The 20,904-nt window shown below is 36.4% G+C and overlaps 2 protein-coding genes across 2 annotated transcripts; both read left to right on the plus strand.

Moving 5' to 3' along the window:
* Positions 1-3,289, plus strand: LOC125216130 (wall-associated receptor kinase 2-like). Its single transcript, XM_089069373.1, has 3 exons — positions 1-877; positions 1,684-1,869; positions 1,949-3,289. Exons 1-3 carry the CDS (start codon positions 1-3, stop codon positions 3,151-3,153), a joined length of 2,268 nt encoding a protein of 755 aa, XP_088925499.1. The 3' UTR covers positions 3,154-3,289.
* Positions 3,290-9,261: 5,972 nt separating this feature from the next.
* On the plus strand, positions 9,262-12,083 carry LOC125212985 (wall-associated receptor kinase 2-like). Its single transcript, XM_048113308.2, has 3 exons — positions 9,262-10,169; positions 10,503-10,682; positions 10,759-12,083. Exons 1-3 carry the CDS (start codon positions 9,263-9,265, stop codon positions 11,952-11,954), a joined length of 2,283 nt encoding a protein of 760 aa, XP_047969265.2. The 5' UTR covers position 9,262; the 3' UTR covers positions 11,955-12,083.
* Positions 12,084-20,904: the final 8,821 nt, after the last annotated feature.

The raw sequence follows: 20,904 nt of genomic DNA on the forward strand, positions 1-20,904 counted from the left end.
ATGCAGACATTGATCATCATCTTCATGTTGTCATCAACACTAGTATTTTCATCATCTCACTACAATTTTCCCATAGCTTTGCCTAATCCAAACTGCGACGATACCTGCGGAGACACACAAATCCCCTTCCCTTTCGGCACCACACAAGAATGCTACCTCTCCATACAATTCTGGGTGACTTGCAACCGCACATCTTTCGATCCTCCGAAGCTCTTCTGGTGGAATACGCATATCGAAATCACGGGGATATCCCTGGACGGGCAGATGACGCTGCTGCAGCCCATAGCGTACGATTGCTACGACAGCAATGGCGTACGATCTTCCAACTTCACCACGTGGATAACGCTGACCGATCTCTACTTCAGCGTGAGTAATACCGCGAATAAGTTCACCATCGTGGGGTGCGATGCCTACGCCTTTGTCTCGGGGAATAGGCTCGGCCGCGACTTCACCACGGGTTGCATCGCCATGTGCAGTTCCGAGGATGATCTGACGGAGGGGGAGTGCGCGGGCGTGGGGTGCTGCCAGACGCCAATCCCCAAAGATGTGTGGAAGATCCAAGTCGAGGTCAACAGCTATTCCAATTATACCAGTGTTTCAGACGTCAAGAGATGTGGTTATGCTTTTGTTGCTGAGGACTCTGCCTTCAAGTTTTCAAAGGATAGTCTCACAAATTTGGAAAACGTTACAAGCCTTCCTATGGTGGTTGATTGGGCCATCGGGAATGGCACGTGCGAGGAGGCAGAGAGTGACGCCAGCAGCTATGCTTGCAAGAGTGCAAACTCTGAATGCTACAAACCCACAAACGGCTATGGGTACCGCTGTCGTTGCAGGGACGAATTCGAAGGAAATCCTTATCTGCCTCAAGGATGTATCGGTATTACTGTTACTTTACTTTCTCTTCATCTGTATTAATAAATTACTACTCCCTCTGTTCCATAGTAATTAGAGCTGGCAATTTTTGACACGACACAAACCGGCACGAAATTAATGGGTTTGGTCAGAGCTTATTGAGTTCGTGTCCTTATCGGGTCGACCCATTAAGGACACGAAAATTTCATGTTGGGTTCGTGTTATCCGTTAACAATGCGTGTTCGTGTTATCCGTTAACAAATAATATTTTAATGTTATAAATTCTTATTATTTTCATTTTTCAATATTTATTGAATGACTCTTACAACCTCATTTTTCAATACATGTTGTTATCGTGTCGTGTTGACCCGAAGTGGTTCGTGTCGTTAATGAGTTCGTGTCATGTTCGTGTCTGAGGGTAGCGGGTCGTGTTCGTGTTCGTGTTTGAGGTTTTCTTAACGGGTCGTGGTCGTGCTTGCTGTTATCGTGTTCGTGTCGTTATCGTGTCGACACGATAACGACCCGACACGCACGATGTGCCAGTTAGAGTCATTTTGCCATTTCGATACGTTCCATAGTAATAGAGTCATTTTACTTTTTAGTAAAAGTCAACACATTTTACCACACCTACTTTACTCTCTCTTACTTTTTTTCTCTCTTCATCCCTCTACCTTTTTTCTTTTTCCACTTTATTCTCTCTTTAATTAACTCACCTAACACTATTTTTCTTAATCTCCGTGCCGAAAATAAACGCCTCCATTACTGTGGAACGGAGGGAATAGTATTATTCATGATATGTTGAACTAATAGTACCACTATATATGTTTGCAGATATTGATGAATGTTTAAATGAGACTCTACATAATTGCAACAAGAATGCAACTTGCACTAATACAATAGGCAGTTATACATGTACTTGCCCCAAGAATTACGATGGTGATGGAATGGGTGACGATGGCTGCAAGGAGAAGCCGCCGCCGCCACCCGAGGATACCAAGATTACTCCTGTCTTGATTGGTAAATATTCTTGTTTTTATTTATAGTTATTTTCTGATCATATTCAAACTTGGGCTTCTTAAAATAATCAAACAAACAGGGGTTGGCTCTGGGATCTTTATTTTACTACTTGGCATCATCCTCTATCTGGTTCGCAAGAGAAGATCACAGGCTAAGATGAAGCATAAATTCTTTCTCCAAAACGGTGGCCATATGTTGCGAGAAAAACTCGCTGCGAGAGAAGCTTCGCAGGATATGGTCACCATTTTCAGCTCATCCGAGCTACAAAAGGCGACAAACAACTTCCACGACAGTATGATCCTTGGTCGAGGTGGCTTTGGCACCGTGTACAAAGGAGTGCTACCGGACAGAAGGACCGTTGCAATCAAGAGATCTATAAGAGTCGATCCCACACAAATCGAGCAGTTCATCAACGAGGTTGTTGTCCTGTCTCAGATCAACCACAGGAATGTAGTTACGTTGCTTGGTTGTTGTCTAGAGACCGATGTCCCCCTTCTGGTATACGAGTACATCAACAACGGCACCCTTTCTTCACATCTCCACAATGGGGCTAAGGCGCGCGCTCTTGATTGGAACACACGTCTTAAGATCGCTACAGAAACTGCAGGGGTGCTTTCGTATCTCCACTCTTCGGCTTCTACTCCCATCATACATAGGGATGTCAAGCCGGACAACATCCTTTTAGACAATACTTTCACAGCAAAGGTGTCGGATTTTGGAGCCTCAAGGTTGGTTCCCATTGATCTCACAGAGCTATCCACAATGGTGCAAGGGACTTTTGGATACCTTGATCCTGAATACATGCAAACAAACCAATTGACAGAGAAGAGCGATGTTTATAGCTTTGGAGTTGTTCTGTTGGAGCTAGTTACAGGGCGGAAAGCATTGAGTTTTGATAGGCCGATAGAGGAGAAGAGTCTGGCTAATTATTTCCTTTATGTACTCAAACAAGACCTCTTGTTTGAAATTCTTGATGAAAATATTATGGGGTTGGAAAATATGGAGCAAATATCTGCCGTTTCTAAACTAGCAAAAGAGTGTTTGAACGTGAGAGGTGAGGATAGGCCTAGTATGAAGGAGGTAGCGATGGAGCTCGAAGGGCTAATCCTCGGAGGGAAGCACTCGTGGGCACGGATTAATGTACACGATGAAGAAGAGATGGAGTCTTTGATAAGAATTGAGGATGGAATGAGTCACTTTGGAAATGGTGATATGAACTCAAGTGTTGGTTATGATAGCATCTCTAGGGATCATATTCTTTTGCCAATGGATGGAGGAAGATAATACTGTTTGAGTAGTTTAATATTAATTAAGTATGTATATTTATTTTGAATCTTATGGTGAATAATTAAGTTGTTTTTTCCCATTTGGTGTAATTTAGTATACTTGTATACTTTGTCAAATGTACGTTGGAATTGGAAAAAAAATACTCTATTATGCAATTCTGAAAGATGTCTTATGTATGGAAATTATCAATTTTGAGGCCCACATTGTGTAGAATTAGATCAAGTATAATTTGGTGTAGTCTTTTATTAACATTGTGATGTAAACCCTCAACAATAGATTTTTATTAGTATTAAATTTGATTCGTGTACAATAGTCTGCTATATAATTAAAAATAAGAATAGTAGTAATTAATAATAATTTGTTAGTCCAATAAAATATGCCTAAAGAAAGAGGCACAAATTTTATAAGATCTAGTGTTGTTTCGATTATATGTACTATATTATTATTAATATAGCACCATCACTCATATTTGTTTAATTCTAATTAGTATTACAAAATATTCGATCATATACACGAAAGAACATCTCCAACCATTTACCCAAAATTCAAAACTATTTTTATATATATGTCACATCAAATATAATTTTACTCTAATTATTTATCCTAAATCCAAACTTAAAATAATATTCTTTATATTATATCTTTTTACTCACAAATTTGAAAAAAGCTTTGGTTTTGTTCAAACAATGCTATTACGACCGAAGAGTCAATTTCATATAAACCATGAGAGTTGACATTGGTAAAGTTAATTTATTTGAGAAACTAGCAAATGTCTATATTATTAAAATTTAGATGAACAAATTATAGTTACAAATAATCAAATTTGACCTAGTTTAAACTATTTTTTTATGAACAACTTATAGATACAAATTCAAGAGTACTTCTTCTTGTGTTCTATATTAATAAAGACATATCTTCCCGGCACAGAGATCAAAAAATAAATATTTAATATGTGAAATGAGAAGAATAAAAGTAAGAGAGAATAAATTAAGAAAGATGGAAACGTATAAGACAGAGAGTGTATTGCTTTTTGCTAAAATATATAAATTACTCTGTTATATTGGAACATCCGAAGAAGAAAAATGACTCAATTAATATGGAACGGATGGAGTTTATGTTACGGAGCAGGCAGCGACCAAGAGCCCATTAGTCTAATCAATGTTGTTGGGCCAGTTCTAGTAAGCGGCCCATATATCTGAGTGGATTACATATCATTCTTAGTTACTTCAAGTGGCCCATGGGATTACATGTTCACATTTTCTCAACCATGCAAACTTGCTCCAAATTAATCCAATTTCATTGCTCACGTACACTTCTTCCGTTTCACATAAAAATATGCATTTCTTTTTTTTTGAAAGTCCGTCCCACATGAATATGCATTATCTAATTTTAGAAATATATTTCTATCTAATGAAATGAGACTCATTCTCCATTAACAATACTTTAATTACTTTTTATCTGTCTCCATCACTTTGAATTTATAATGCATTACTTTAGATTTCTTGGACGTGATGTTTTATACAAAGATGTAATGTAATTTTACTCTAGTTGTGGTAAAAAAATTTACTATTAAGGAATTGAAAATGGAAGACAGGATTGGACACTAAAAGTGGGACAAAAGGCAATAAAATCATTTGATTAAATAGCAAGAGGTGATGACGACGATGCCTAAGTAAAGTTAATTTACTAAACATACACATATCACATTCTAATTGGACTAATAAACCAACAAACTGCCAATACTTTTGTCACCATCTGATTTATAGTTTTCGATACTCAAACTGGCTAGTGTTACAATTCTGCATAAAATATAACGAAAGATTCCAATCGTTCCCTTACTAATAAATGAAATCCTGCTGTGGAGGAAAACACTTGCACTGTTTATGTGTTAATCTTCACTACTTGCATCTTTATGAATAAAATAAGATACAATTATTTCATTAAACAATTAAAGATAGCAAAAATTAAATTACAAATAATATTAAAACATAATTAAAGAAATGAAATGAAAACTAAAATCACATAACTATAACCTCTGGTTCTTATTATAGGATCGTGATTGGATGTGCTTATGCTTGTGGTAAAGGGAGTAATCTTCTCCTTTGTGAATAATCAGATATAGGAAAAGGAAAAATTAAATCATTATAGCCTAAAACAATACGGCATTCAATTTCGAAAAAGTACAAAAAATGAATCTTTATTGTATTTATTTTACTTTAAATATTAAATGTGAGAATTTTTTCGAAGAAAAGCTTTCATTTGGACGTTTCAATATTTCTTGTATTTAGTGTTTAACCTATTAATATTGATCATACGATAATTCCATCCACAACAAATTCAACTACAAATGCAGTCACTCACTCACTCTCACCACAAACATAGTGTGAATTAATCAAAGTGGCCAATGTAACAATACACAAATAAATCCTCTATAAATACCAATGAAACTAATTAAACTAGAATCACTAAAATCAAATTTTAAAAAAAAATGGCCGTAACCAAATGCAATAAAAAGCCTCATGTTTTGGCTGTGCCGTTTCCGGCTCAAGGCCACGTGAAGCCGCTCATGAAATTGGCTCGCCAAATCGCCAAACACGGCATTAAGGTCACGTTCGTTAACATCGAATGCGTCCATTGCCAAATCCTCTCTTCCCCCTGGGCCGAGGCCGAGGACGAGGATGAGGATATGGACAACTTGGTGATGACCTCCGTGAGCGACGGGCGGGGCCCGGGCGAGGAGGACGACGTGTTCAAGTTTCATATTAATCATGTTTTATACTCCCTCCATCCCCGACTAATTGTCACTCTTTGAAAAAGTTAGTGGGATGTGAGATTCATTTGTTTATATTGGTTTTATAATAAAATATGAGTGAAGTGAGTTAGTAGAATTTGTGACCTACTTACCATTTATGGTAAATATGAAGTGTGACAATTATTGAGGGATGGACCGAAATGGAAAAGAGTGACAATTAATCAGGGATGGAGGGAGTATTTACAATCATATTCCTAATTTTGGCTTCTTAAAATTAATAATCAGGAGTTATCATTGGGGTCATTTGTCTACTACTTGGCATCATCCTCCTCTACTTGGACCTCAAGAGAAGATCACATAATAAAATATGAAGCGGGAATTCTTTCTCCAAAACGGCGGCCATTTGTTGCAAGAGAAGCTCGCTACCAGAGAAGCCTCACCGGATATGGTCACCATTTTCACCTCATCCGAGCTAGAAAAGGCCACCAACAGCTTCCACAACAGCATGATCATTGGCCGAGGCGGCTTTGGACCGTGTACAAAGGCGTTTTAGCGGATGCAAGAACAGTTGCCATCAAGAGGTCTACAAGAGTCGATCCCACACAAATCGAGCAGTTCATTAACGAGGTTGTTGTGCTGTCTCAGATCAACCATGGGAATGTTGTCAGGCTTCTTGGTTGTTGCCTAGAAAAAGATGTCCCACTTTTAGTGTACGAGTTCATTAGCAACGGCACCCTTTCTTCCCATCTGCACGATGAGGCTAAGGCGCGTGCTCTTGATTGGAGCACGCGTCTGAAGATCGCTTCAGAAACTGCAGGGGTGCTCTCGTATCTGCACTCTTCAGCTTCTACTCCGATCATACATAGGGATGTCAAGTCGGACAACATCCTCTTAGACCATACTTTGACCGTGAAGGTGTCGGATCCAATTGATCTCGCACAGCTATCCACTGTGGTGCTAGGAACTTTGGGATACCTGGATCCCGAGTACATGCTGACAAACCAGTTGACAGAAAAGAGCGATGTTTACAGCTTTGGAGTTGTCTTGCTGGAGCTAGTCGCGGGGAGTAAAGCATTGAGTTTTGATAGGCCGATAGAGGAGAAGAGTTTATCTAACTATTTTCTTTATGTACCCAAGCATGATTTGTTGGTAAAAATTATTGATGAAAAAATTGTAGGTTTGAGAAATATGGACCAAATAAATGCAGTTTGTAAGCTAGCGAAAGAGTGCTTGAACGTGAAGGGAGAAGATAGGCCTAGTATGAAGGAGGTGGCAATGGAGCTCGAAGGGCTAATACTAAGAGAGAAGCACTCGTGGGCAACAAATGTAGATGATGAAGAAGAGATGAAGTCTTTGATTCCGAATGATCATGACGGAACAAGTGGTGTGGGATATGATAGTATATGCAGGGATCATATTGTTTTGCCAATCAATGGAGGAAGATGATATATAATTTACTTTCAGTATTTATATATGTGTATATTCATGGTGAGTTTTGTGATTAAGTTGTTCTATCGATTTAATGCAAAGAATTGTATCATTTTGTATCAAAGTATTTGTTCGAATTTTAGTTAATATATAGTATATGGTTGTTCCTGTTACTTCTAGCTTTCGTAACTGTGCTAATAAGTGAACATGACTTATTAATTTGTTGGGATGTTTATAAAATTGACGTCGTGCATTACCACTAGGCCAACTCAAACATATCGTCTATCAATATATTAAAGTAGTGTTCGGTTTGCTAGATAAAATAGTACCAAGATACAATCTAGGATTAAGTTGTGAGATTATTAGTTGGAGGGGGTTGGTTATGACTAATTATCACATGATTATCCATCTAGGATTGAGTTGTGGGATTCAATCTCATGAACCAGACACACTATATATTTAATCTCGGGATACAATCTTGCAAACTGAACAGCCCCTAAATGTTCCCAGCAAATGTGGGGACTTTATATTAGCTTGGTCAAAATCTGTCGTATTTACATTTTATTCTGAATAAAAACGAGTTGAATCTTCAAAGGTGTTTCCAGAATGTTGAACCAGTACAATTGAAGATTAATATGAAATTTCTTCGAAATATACACATGTGTCTATCAGTCTAGTATTTTGATTTTTGTCGGATGACATCGTCTTTAGATTTTTGTCGGATGACATCGTCCCTTTTTGGCCTTTCAAAATTTGCATGTTAATTTTGCATCAAAATTGTCATATGTAAGAATAAATATTTTTTCTCCATCTCAAACGTTAGCATCAGATACCACCAAAGAATCTTCAAATTATCCCATTCACACTTAAATATCACTCTACATATTAACAAATTCACCAAAGCATCACACTCGTTTAATATATGTTTACTACTCCCTCCGTTTCGCCATAGTTGGGGCGGAATTTTTGGACACGGAGTTTTAGAAAGAAATGTTGGGTGTGTTAAATAAATAGATAAAAAAAGTAAGAGAGAGGAAAAGGTAGAGAGAATAAAGTATAAAGAGAATAAAGTAAAGAGAATAAAGCAAGGGAGAAAAAAGACCATATATGGAAATGACTCAACTATGAAGAAACTTTCCAAAATGAAAAAATGACTCAACTATGAAGAAATGGAATGAGTATTAATTATTTTTAATACATTAAGAATATGATTAAATTTGTGACTTAGACGGACAAAGTAGTTGGAGACTGCAAAATCAAGGGCATGTGATAAAATAGCAATTATTTTAATCATTTTGTGCTATAATTAAGAGAAACAATAGTGTAATAAATAAAATTACCCCTGATTGCAACTTGAAATATTTATGTAAGTTTTTTGGACCACCAGTTCCCATCAAAATGAAGACTAATATTAATTGGATCAACCAAACAATTGGAATTTTATCTGAAGCTACTATTTTGGAAGGTTTTAAGGGAAAAGAAATGAAATATGAAATCATAATTTTTTTTGCTGATTTTGGGTCAGTTCTGTAACTTTTGAAATTTGAATAAAAAATTATGATTTTTTTATTTTTTTTCTCAATTACTATATCGTAATAGTCAAAATTGAAATTGATATAACAAAATCAAATAGGATAGTCTGACAATGTCGTTTTATCGTTATATCAGTATTTGATTTTACCATATTAATTTTAATTTTAATAATTTATTTTATATTTTAGTTTCTGAAGTTATGAGACTTAAAATATGATTTAAATGAGGCTATGAATTACTACCACTGTAAATCAAATAAAGTTGAAATTAATTAATTATAATAAAAATTAGTATGTGGAAAAAGTGAGGCGAAGACTCCATTAACTTGACTTCGAAATCATTAGTTTTTATATATATTCATTTTGTTGTTTATTAGTAGTAACAAGCATTGCAATGGCTTTAGAAAAACTCAATATGCGTGCACCAATTCTAGTAATGCTCATCTTCATATTGGCCTCCTTCTCACCAACACTAGTTGTTTCATCATACTCGTATGATAATTTCGCCATAGCTAAGCCAAGCTGCAACGACAGTTGCGGCCACGTACGCATCCCCTTCCCTTTCGGCACCACACAAGAATGCTACCTCGATAAAGCATTCGAGGTCACTTGCAACCACACATCTTTCGTTCCTCCCAAGCTATTCTTGGGAGAAGGCGGCATCGAAATCACAGATATATCCCTCGACGGCCAGATGAGAGTGATGCAGTACATAGCCAATGATTGTTACTACCGCAACGGATCGAGTTCTTACAAAAACTCCCCGTGGATACGCCTCTCTTCATTCACGGTGAATAATACTGCAAATAAGTTCACAATTGTGGGGTGCGATGCCTACGCCTACGTTTCAGGGAAAAGGCTCGGCCGTAACTTCACGACGGGCTGCATGGCCACGTGCAATTCCGCGGCTGATCTGACGGAAGGGGAGTGTTCCGGATTGGGCTGTTGCCAGACTTCCATCCCTCAGAATGTGCGGAGCGTGGATGTTGAGGTCCACAGTTTTTCCAATCACACCGATGTTTCAGGCTTCAGCAGATGTGGTTATGCTTTTGTTGTTGAGGACTCTGCCTTCAACTTCTCAAAGGATAATCTCACAAACCTGTCACTCGTTGAAACTCTTCCTATGGTGGTTGATTGGGCCATCGGGAACGGCACGTGCCAGGAGGCCAAGAGCAACGCCACCGGCTATGCCTGCGTCAGTGCAAACTCTGAGTGCTACGAACCGAAAAACAGTGAGGGATATCGTTGTCGTTGCGAGCATGGGTTTGAAGGAAATCCTTATCTAACTCATGGATGTAAAGGTATTACTTGTAACTTTACTTTTGCACGCAAATACTCCTTTGTCTTTTACTCCCTCCGTCCCCCATTAGCAGTTACCGTTTGACCGGACACGGGTTTTAAGAAATGTAAAGAAAAGTTGGTTGAAAAAGTTAGTGGAGTGTGGGACCCACTTTTTTATATTGGTTTTATAATAAAATGTGAGTGAAGTGAGTTAGTGGAATGTGAGACCTACTACCATTTATGGTAAAAATGAAGTGTGACTCTTAATTGGGGACGGACCGAAATGGAAAAATGTGACTCTTAATGGGGGACGGAGGGAGTAATTCTCCTTGTTTGTTATGTCTGTTTTGCAGATATTGATGAATGCAAAAATAAGACTCTAAACGATTGCACCAAGAATGAGTACTGCAATAATACACAAGGGACTTACACATGTTCTTGTCCCAAACATTACATTGGCAATGGACAAGGTGTTGATGGCTGCAAGCTTTCCTCAAAGAAGCAGAATATGATGATTGCCTTTATCTTCATTGGTAATTAAACATTTTTGGATTCTTCAAACATATATATACTCCTTTAAATTTAAGTAACAAACAAGCAATTAAACAGGAGTTGCCTCCGGGATTATTGTTCTGCTACTGGCTGTGAACATACTCTTCATGGAACTCAAGAGAAGATCGCAGAAAAAGAAGAAGCAGCGCTTCTTTCTCCAAAACGGCGGACATATGTTGCAGGAGAAACTGGCAAGGAGAGAAGCCTCACCCGAGATGGTGAAGATTTTCAGCTCATCCGAGCTAGAAAAGGCCACGAGCAACTTCAGTAACAGTATGATCATTGGTCGAGGTGGCTTTGGCACCGTGTACAAAGGCGTGCTAGCAGACAGAAGAACAGTTGCGATCAAGAGGTCTATAAGAGTTGATCCCGCACAAATCGAGCAGTTCATCAACGAGGTTGTTATTCTGTCTCAGATCAACCACAGGAATGTAGTCAGGCTTCTTGGTTGTTGCTTGGAAACGGATGTTCCGCTTTTGGTGTACGAGTTCATTAGCAACGGCACCCTTTCTTCGCACTTGCACGATGAGGCTAAGGCGCGTGCTCTTGATTGGAGCATGCGTCTGAAGATCGCTATAGACACTGCTGAGGTCCTCTCGTATCTTCACTCTTCAGCTTCTACTCCGATCATTCATAGGGATGTCAAGTCGGACAACATCCTCTTGGACCATACTTTGACTGTAAAGGTGTCCGATTTTGGAGCATCAAAGCTGGTTCCGATTGATCTCGCGCAGCTATCCACTGTGGTGCTAGGAACTTTGGGATACCTTGACCCCGAGTACATGCAGACGAACCAGTTGACAGAAAAGAGCGATGTTTACAGCTTTGGAGTTGTTCTGCTGGAGCTAGTCACGGGGCGGAGAGCATTGAGTTTTGATAGGCCGGCAGAGGAGAAGAGTTTATCCAACTATTTCCTTTATGTACTCAAGCAAGAATTGTTGGTAAAAATAATTGATGAAAAAATTGCGTGTTTGGGAAATATGGAGCAAATATATGCGGTTTGTAAGCTAGCGAAAGAGTGCTTGAACGTGAAGGGAGAAGATAGGCCGAATATGAAGGAGGTAGCAATGGAGCTTCAAGGGCTTATACTCGGAGGAAAGCACCCATGGGAACGAAATAAAGCGGACAGTACAGAGGAGATGGAGTATTTGCTACCAAATGATCATGATGGAATGGGAGATGTGAGCTCAAGTGTGGGATATGATAGCATCAGAAGGGATCATATTGTTTTGCCAATCAATGGAGGAAGATGATATTTTACTTTGAGAATTTACATGTATATATGCTCATGTTGAGTCTTGTGATCAAGTTGTTCTTTCGATTTTGTGCAATTTAGTATTGTGTCACATATTGTGTTTTGTATCAAATGTCTGTTTTTGTTACTTCTCTCGTAATTGTGATCAAGTCACATTTGTTGAGATATTTATAGTGTTTAGTATAATACGTGGAAATATGTATATTGAATCTTCAAAGGTTTGCAAAATCTGCACCAATTCAATTTTGAAATGTTAGTCTACCATTAGGCCAACTCGCACCCACAATTACTGTTGTCTTTTAATATATCTACAAGATTAGTCGTATTTACATTTTATTCCGAATAAAAACGAGTTGAGTCTTCAAAGGTTTTTGCAGAATTTTTTGCACTAGTACAATTTTGATGAGGTGCTTGCAAAAAGTTCCTTCTTGTCATAGTCTATCAACTTTACATTTTATTCCGAATAAAAACGAGTTGAATCTTCAACGGTTTTTGCAGAATTTTTTGCACTAGTACAATTTTGACGAGGTGCTCGCAGAAAATTCCTTCTTGTCATAGTCTATCAACTTTGATGACCCATTCCATATTCTAAAGAAAATGACACAACAATCAAAACTCACACTATGTTAAAATACTCATTCTTTTGTGACAGGGATGGAAGAAGACAAACCCCCCAGCCCCCGCGTTTGCAAGTTGATTATTCATGACTCAAACGTCCATTTACTTGGCTCAATTTCATTTCCTATTCTCTCCGTCCGTCCGATACAAATAAGCCATATTTTCTTTTTTATCCGTCCCATAGAAATAGTCTATATTCATTTATAACAACCTTTTTTTACTTTATAATTTATGGGTCCTACCATTTATTATACAATTTCAATCATTTTATCCTTTTTACTTTACCAATTACGCATTACAATTCGCGTCAATCCTAAATGCCTATTTCTACTGTAGAGGCTTCTTATCCAATCTACAGCTAGTGGTTGGCGGTGGGCTATTGGACTTCGTGAAGCCCAATATGTTTTACATTAAGTTCAGCTAATGTTACATGTATTCCCTGTAAATTATTTTCAAAAAGACTTTACACATTTGTGTTGAATTTGTACATACTAGTATTACCACAAAGTCCTATGCAAGGGTCATAAGATTTTCAAAATGACGATAAATTCTAAAATGAGTGAATTAAAAGAAAAAACAGAGGACAAAGAAAATATAATGATGTTTATAGTTAAGAATATGTGTTGATTAAAATAAGTATTCATAACATTATAAACAATAACAAAAAGAGAAATATACTTCTCTCATCCCACTTTAAATGAAGTATTTCATATACGGTAAATGATTTTATACAATTTTAATTTCTGATATGAGTAGAGTAAAATAAAATAAAACAGAGGATAAAGAGGAGATAACGATGCATATATTTAAGAATATGTGTTAATTAATAAGATATAAAAATAATGGAAAATGTGCTACTAAGGATTAAAGAGGAACTATACAATAAAACTTTAGTACATATAAATATATATAAACATGTTTCAATAATTTAAAAATAAAAAAATAATCGTACCTTATTATATGGACTTTACAAAGTTAATTATATTCAAAACAAAGAGTGATGAAAAAAAATACCTCCATCTCGATTCAAAGACGACGAAACGAAATTACTCTCGTTCACAACATGGGAATTCTGTTCACCACGAACAACATCACTTATAATAATACGACTTTCAACGGATTCATCACACGTCGGCTACAAAAAAGTAATTATTAACACTTATATACTTGTATGCATTTTCAATTACATAAACAAAAATAATAATATGATTAAAACATTAGTTAAAAAACTTACGTATTTCAACATATTAAAATGTGTTAGATAAAAGTCTTTCATAAAAAAGTGGCATTTCTATATGCATTTATAAAATAAATGATACTACATTCAAAAGAAAGAGTGATAAAAAAAACTCCACCTCCATGACGATTTAAAGTTGAAGAAACGAAATTAATCTCATTCAAAATACATGAATTATGTTCACCACGAACATCGGTTAAGATAATAGGACTTTCAATGGATCCACCCACATTGGCTACAAAAAATAAATAATTATTAGTACGACCGAAATATATAAATATAATTACAAATTTAATTTTCCGTAAATTAGTAAAAAAAATGAAATATCTTTTAAAAAACAAAAATATTAACATAAGAATTTAATTATAATTATATTAGAAATAGATTATCCAACAAACTCCAAAAAAAAGAGCCCAATAAAAATTAACATAAATGCCCAAAAAATATACAAACACACAGCAGCTCAAATAAATAATATTCATGGCCCAAACGCTATACACACAAAATGGCCCAAAACACCAACCCAATTACTGAGCAATTAAAATAATTACACTTTGCAGCTAATTAAATTAAATAGACTTTACAATTAATTAAACTAGTATCACGCCACAGATTAATATACTTTTAAAATATTAATTTTTAAGTTTGAATTAATTAAACAAATTAGAATCAATATTAACAATGAACAATGTGAGTAACAATTTTAGTTATATGAGAATCAACATTGTATTATATGGTTGATTGATATATATTGACTTGAGTGAATATTTAGATATATGGATGTGAATCTGATATAGTTATGTGTTACTATTTGATATTGGTTGTGAAATATAATATGGATAAGTGAATGGTGCAATAGATATTTTTTACTATTGAATATAGTTATGTATTATATGGTTTGATTGATATATTCACTCGACTTAACACTATATATATTGTGACTTGTGTTGATTTCAAATTTTTAAGCATAACCATGGCATTTGAGAAACTCAATAATATGTCTACATCAATGTAAAGTGAAATTATGAATCATATACTATATAATTACAATAATATAAATAATTGTATTAATTATAAATAATTTGAATTATATAATTTTAGTAACATTATTAATTATTAAGTCATGTAATATATTATTTAAATAATTTTAATGTAACTACTAAAATTAAGAATCATAATAATATAATGACTATCATCGTGTTCTCAATTAATAACTTATCAAACAAATCTTAATTGTGATTTTAAAATTATTGATTAAATTTTAATAATAATAATTATTTTATCAACCAAAAACTTAAGTAATAAAATCTTTCTTTAATTATTACGTCAATCCGATAATTAAATGATTATGTCAATTAGTTATTTGAATTAAATTGATTAACATAATCCATACTTAAAATCTTAACACCTTTCCATGATAGGCCGAACACATAATCTAGCATGAAATCATATTATATGAAACCACATTCCCAAATACTTTCCTAATTACGTAAAAACAAAATCATTGTGAAATGTAATGACAAAACAAATCCATCAGATATACACCATATATACCTATTATAAATATTGATGATTAATTATTAGTCCAATACCTATATATAAATAGATTCTTCCGATTATGGTTTATGACAGTATGAGTAAGGAGGAAGAGAATGGCAATCTGGAACAGCAGCCTTTACCACAGCCTGAGGTTTTTTCTTCATTTATTTCTTGTTTTTCAAGACTTTGTGTCACACGTAATTTTATTCAACCCAATTTTGAGATTAAATATTTTGAAAATAATTGTGACAGCATTGAAATTTTGAATATTTTATTAATTGATTCACTAGAATTACAAGAACAGTTTCTGATAATTGTCCTGCATGTTTTGATGAAGATGGCCAACTTTTTGGAAGGAGATATTACTGATTTGTTGCCGCTAGATATATGGATAGAGATCATCTCAGAACTCCCGACTAGCAGCGTTATGAGCTGTAAGTGTGTCTGCAAATCATGGCGCCTTCTTATAGAAGGATGCAAGTTTGTGGCGACACTGGATGATTTGAAGGATAAGATATTCGAGGCTCTAACGTTGGTAACAGAATTTAAGGAACTGGATAGCTTTGTGATAAACTATAGATTTTGTCCTCTAGCTTATATGGAAACATGGGAGCTTTGCATGGATAAAATATATCTGGATTTGTGGCAACTTCAAAATTTTAAGCCTAAGCAATTGGAGATTGTACCGCGGGACGGGTGGGTTGAATTTGTGATGTATAAGACTAAAAGGATTGAAAATTTGAAAAATAAAATTGAGAAACGTCAAATGTTGATTAGAAAAATTAAGGAAATGGAGATATTTATGGATGAGTGTGCTAAGGATTTTGAGATTGATACGTTGAAGAATCAGGAAATTGATAGGCTCAAGGCAGAACTTCGCTCTGCTATAAGTGATGCATGGATTAATCTTACGCCAATCCACTAAGGAACAAGGGGTACAACTTTATCCAGAAAATGAGATATTAGTATTAAACAATTATCATATCAATAAGTTGCTTCCTTAGTGGATCCTTCCTTTGGCAATTGTGTACCCCAAGGTCAATTCCTCCTTATTGTGCCAAATTTAAGTCTTATTTAAGTGTATTTTGAGTGTCTTATTATAAGTAATCTATCATAAATCATATTATATGAAATCATATTCTAAAGAATCACATTCTACTATTTTCCTAATTATGTTTTCAAAATCTTTAAAAAGTATAAGGTCAAAACACATCTTAAGGTCCTCAAATATAATTTATTTCATTAGATTCTTTTACAATTTTTTTTCATTAAATTATTGTACTAATTGAGTTTGTTTCACTAGGTTTTTTTATAATATTTTGTTTCACTAGATCCTTGTACTGATGCACTTTTATTTAAAAGGTTCTTTAGTTAAATATTTATACAACCGACTTCATAGTTTAATTAATTTTTATCTCTTATTTATTTTGAAGATAATTCAATTACATTATCGTCTCAAAAATCATTGAAAATGATAAATTTATAAATTGATAACCAGCCATATCAATAAATTTTCATTTTCCCAATGATTACAGAGTCGATATTGAAATTGAATTACTTCAAAAAAAATCGAAGAAAAAAATAAAATAAATAAATTTAATCAACATTGGAAAAGTTAATTAAACTTTAAAGCATTAGCAATGGGTGGCCGATGGGAGGGCCTTCCCCATCGGCCACCATCGGCCCCTCATTGTGGAGGAGGGGCCGATGCATGCCCCATCCCACCTCCCCCCATATGGCCGATGGATCGGCCATGGCCGATGAGAACGGCCTTCCGATCGGCCCTCCATTGTGGAGGAAGGGCCATCGGTCGGCCCTTGCTTTAATTTTTTTTTTTGATTTTTTTATTTGTTTCTATATATATCTCCATTTCCCATCACTTTCACACCATTCCTCCACTTTCCAACACTTTGACTACTTTCTTTTCACTCTACACCTCCTCTCTCGATTTTTTTTTTTCTTTACACTTTCTTTTCACTCTACACCTCCTTTTTTTGCATTTAAAATTATTTAATTTGACGATATAATTAAGACATAAAAGTGCTTCAAAATTAAAACAAAATAAATGATGATGTGGAAATGAAGTGGAAATGGGAAGGCCCTATGGAAGGGCCCTTCCATTGTGGGGAGATAGGCCCTCTTAAAAATTGATGATGTGGAAATAATAAAAAAAGAAGGGCCCTCCGGGAGGGCCCTTCCATTGCTAATGGCCTTTAAGAGCATCTCCAATGGTGCTTAGGTCAGCCATAGGCCAGCCATTCTCTCCCCTGCCACGTCAGCAACACTAAAAAATCCACCTGCCACATCAGATTTAGGCCAGCCGCAATAAAAATAATTCAAAATATACTACATTTTATGGAATTAAAATTACGATTAAAATACGGAATTAAATTTACGAGACATATAAGGAAAAAATAATCCATTCCATTAAAAAAGTACAAAGATTTTAAAAAAAAAGTACATGAATTTTTTTAAAAAAAAAGGGCTTCCACGCACGAGCCCCGCCACTCTCTACTCCTCATCGCCGTCGCTGGTATCCTCGCCGTCGCCGCCGCCACCGCTGCCGCCGCCACCCGTGGTATCTGAGGCCACGTCGGAACCCGCTAGCCGTGCCCTCGCGATTTCCAAATCGACCCGCATGCTCTCCAGCATCTCGTGAAGAAACATCTTCTCAATGGGGTCAGTGGCGTTCTTCCACTCTTGGAAGACCTTGAACATCTGCTCGCGCGTTTGGTTACGCGAATGGAGAGTGTACTCGAGTGGGGCGGGTGGGTGGGCGGAGGACTGGACCGATCGGGCCGAGAGGGGGGATCTCCCCCGAGCAGCCCGTTGTGCCCGCTTCTGTCCAACCGGGCGAGGGCGACCAGCAAATGAATGAGGGGATGGAAACTCCTCAACATCCGGGGGGAGGTCGTGGGATCCGCCGCTGCTGCCGCTGTAATCGCCGCTATAGTTCAGTCGCTACTTCTTCGGCCACCCAGCGACACACCCCGCCCGGAACTTCTCGGAGTCCTTCAGTAACAAGAAGCACTCCCAAAAGGTGAACTCCTTATACCTCCCCTCCAAGGGGAACTGACTCGCGGCTATCCTCAGGGCGTCATCCTCATTCTGCCCACTACTGAGCTGACGGAGGGCGTTGGCGTACAAATTCGCAAAACGGCCCACCGCGGCCCTGGTACGCTCCCACCCCTTCCGGACCTCCTCATTGCTGAAGTCCTTCCCGTGCGGGCAGTGCCTCCTATAGGCAGCTCTGATCTTCGACTACATGTTGTCGACCCGCTGGTTGTTCGCAACCAGCGGATCGTCGCACACCTCCAACCACCCCCTGGCCACCCCGGCGTACTCATCCTCCATCCACTTCCTCCGGCCAGGGGTGTGGTCAACAGCGGGCTGCGATGACTCGCCGACCGCCTTGGCCTTGGCCCTCAACAAATTATCTACAATAATCAAATGTATATTTTAAAACAAAATTTAGAAATTCCAGCCTCTATCGATAAATATTTCTGCATCTGTCACTGTATATGTGTATAGACATTCATGTTGAGACTGGTAAGTATATATTCGAATTTGTTAATATATGGTTGTTTCTGTTACTTCTAGCTCTCATAATTGTGATAATAAGTGAACATGTTTAAAATAGAAAGAGTTACTCCCTTCGTTCCATCGAAGATGATCCACTTTTCTTTTTGGTTTGTCCCAATTAAAATGACTCATTACTTGAAATGGAAATACTCCTTTCGTCCCAGTTTAAGAGTCACATTTTGTCATTTAAGTCCATCCCAGTTTAAGAGTCACATTTAGAATTTTTCATATTTGGACATAAAATTTAACCAATTTGTTCATCAAATTTACATTCAAATGTCATCACTTTCATAAAAATGAAACAAAATAAAATCCTAAACATACAAAAAGTCAAATAGGTCCCACTTCCCACTGACTCACTTCAATTATTACACACTCCAACAACCACTACCTTACTTCAATTATTACACACTCCAATAATTTCCTAAAATTCGTGTCAGAACTAAATCTGACTTCTAAACTGGGACGGGTGGAGTACCTTTTATTTCTACTTTATTCTTTCTCTCTTATTTTATTTTCTCCATTTAATACATAAAATAAAGCTACATAAAATTTTGTGCCGCCTAAGGAAGAGGTTCTTCCTTAGGATGGAAGAAGTATAAGAATGGACGTTGACATAAAGTTGAAAAACCAACATTAAAATATTGAAGACTTGGACATCCATTGACTTGGCTCAAACTCTATGTGTATATTCTCTCTCCACTCCACCGTTAACAAATGTTCTTGTTCCCAAGCAAATATGGAGACTTTGTCATATTTACATTTATTTCCGAGAATAAAAACGAGTTGAATCTTCAAAGGTTTTTGCAGAGTTCTATCACAATTAATCAGTTTTGAAATATTTGTTTAATCTGTTTTATCACAGTTAATCGGTTTTGAAATACTCTCTCCGTTTCCAAAGAGTATGAACTTTGAGTTCAATTTAATGCATTATTGATAAATTAAGAGAGAGATAGATAGAGAAAGTTTTTTAAGTATTGTTAGTGGAGAATGAGTCTCAACTCATTAGAGAAAAGAGAGTTTCCAAAATTGAAAGTTTATACTCTTTGGGGACGGACGAGAAAGGAAATAGTGCATACTCTTTAGGGACGGAAGAAGTATTTGTTTAGTCAGATCCATCACAATTACTCAGGTTTGAAATAGTATTTGTTTAATCAGTTCCATCACAGTTCCATCACAATTACTCAGGTTTGAAATAGTATTTGTTTAATCAGTTCCATCACAATTACTCAGGTTTGAAACAGTACTCCCTCGTCCCAAGGAAGATGACCCCTTTCTTGGGCGGCACCGGATTTTATGCAATTATATTTTGTGTGGTAAGAGGAGAGAGTAAAGTAGAGAGAGGGAATAAAGTAGAGATAAAGGTGTTTTCATTTTAAGTAATGAGTCATCTTGATTGGGACAAACCAAAAAGGAAAGTGGGTCATCTTCGATGAGACGGAGGAAGTATTTGTTTAATCAGTTCCATCACAGTTCCATCACAATTACTCAGGTTTGAAATAGTATTTGTTTAATCAGTTCCATCACAATTAATCTAGTTCAAGGGACCTGCAATAATGCTAAAGTCTGGAGACTCTAAACTTCACCACTTATAATAATTCTAATATTTTATTAATCAGGTCATATATAGATAATCAATAATAAAGTATGGTAACAAGTAAACATGTACTCCCTCCGTCCCAGCTACGATGACACATTGCTTAGCCGGCACGAGATTTTAGGAGTTATTGGTTAAAGTATTTAATTGGAGAGAGTGAAGGTGGGTGTAAGTATTAAAGTAGAGAGATAAAGAAAGATGGATATTTTAATAGGATGAGAAAAAGTGGTTGAGTGTATTAATTGGAGAGATAAAGTTACCAAAAAAAGAAATGTGTCATCTTAGTTGGGACAGATTAAAAAGGAAAACGTGTCATCTTAAGCGGGACGGGGGGAGTACTTGATGCACTATTTATTAGCACTAAAAATACCTGCA

Source organism: Salvia hispanica, chromosome 3 (assembly GCF_029641045.1).
Source record: "Salvia hispanica isolate PSC_SH4W2 chromosome 3, Shi_PSC_v1, whole genome shotgun sequence".
Lineage (NCBI taxonomy): Eukaryota > Viridiplantae > Streptophyta > Magnoliopsida > Lamiales > Lamiaceae > Salvia > Salvia hispanica.

Bases quoted from the DNA above. Each gene is read 5' to 3' on its own strand.
- LOC125212985 (XM_048113308.2), top strand. From the start codon at position 9,263: ATGGCTTTAGAAAAACTCAATATGCGTGCACCAATTCTAGTAATGCTC. The intron at 10,170-10,502 runs GTATTACTTGTA...TCTGTTTTGCAG, and splicing joins TCTAACTCATGGATGTAAAG to ATATTGATGAATGCAAAAAT. The intron at 10,683-10,758 runs GTAATTAAACAT...GCAATTAAACAG, and splicing joins GATTGCCTTTATCTTCATTG to GAGTTGCCTCCGGGATTATT.
- LOC125216130 (XM_089069373.1), top strand. From the start codon at position 1: ATGCAGACATTGATCATCATCTTCATGTTGTCATCAACACTAGTATTT. The intron at 878-1,683 runs GTATTACTGTTA...ATATGTTTGCAG, and splicing joins TCTGCCTCAAGGATGTATCG to ATATTGATGAATGTTTAAAT. The intron at 1,870-1,948 runs GTAAATATTCTT...TCAAACAAACAG, and splicing joins GATTACTCCTGTCTTGATTG to GGGTTGGCTCTGGGATCTTT.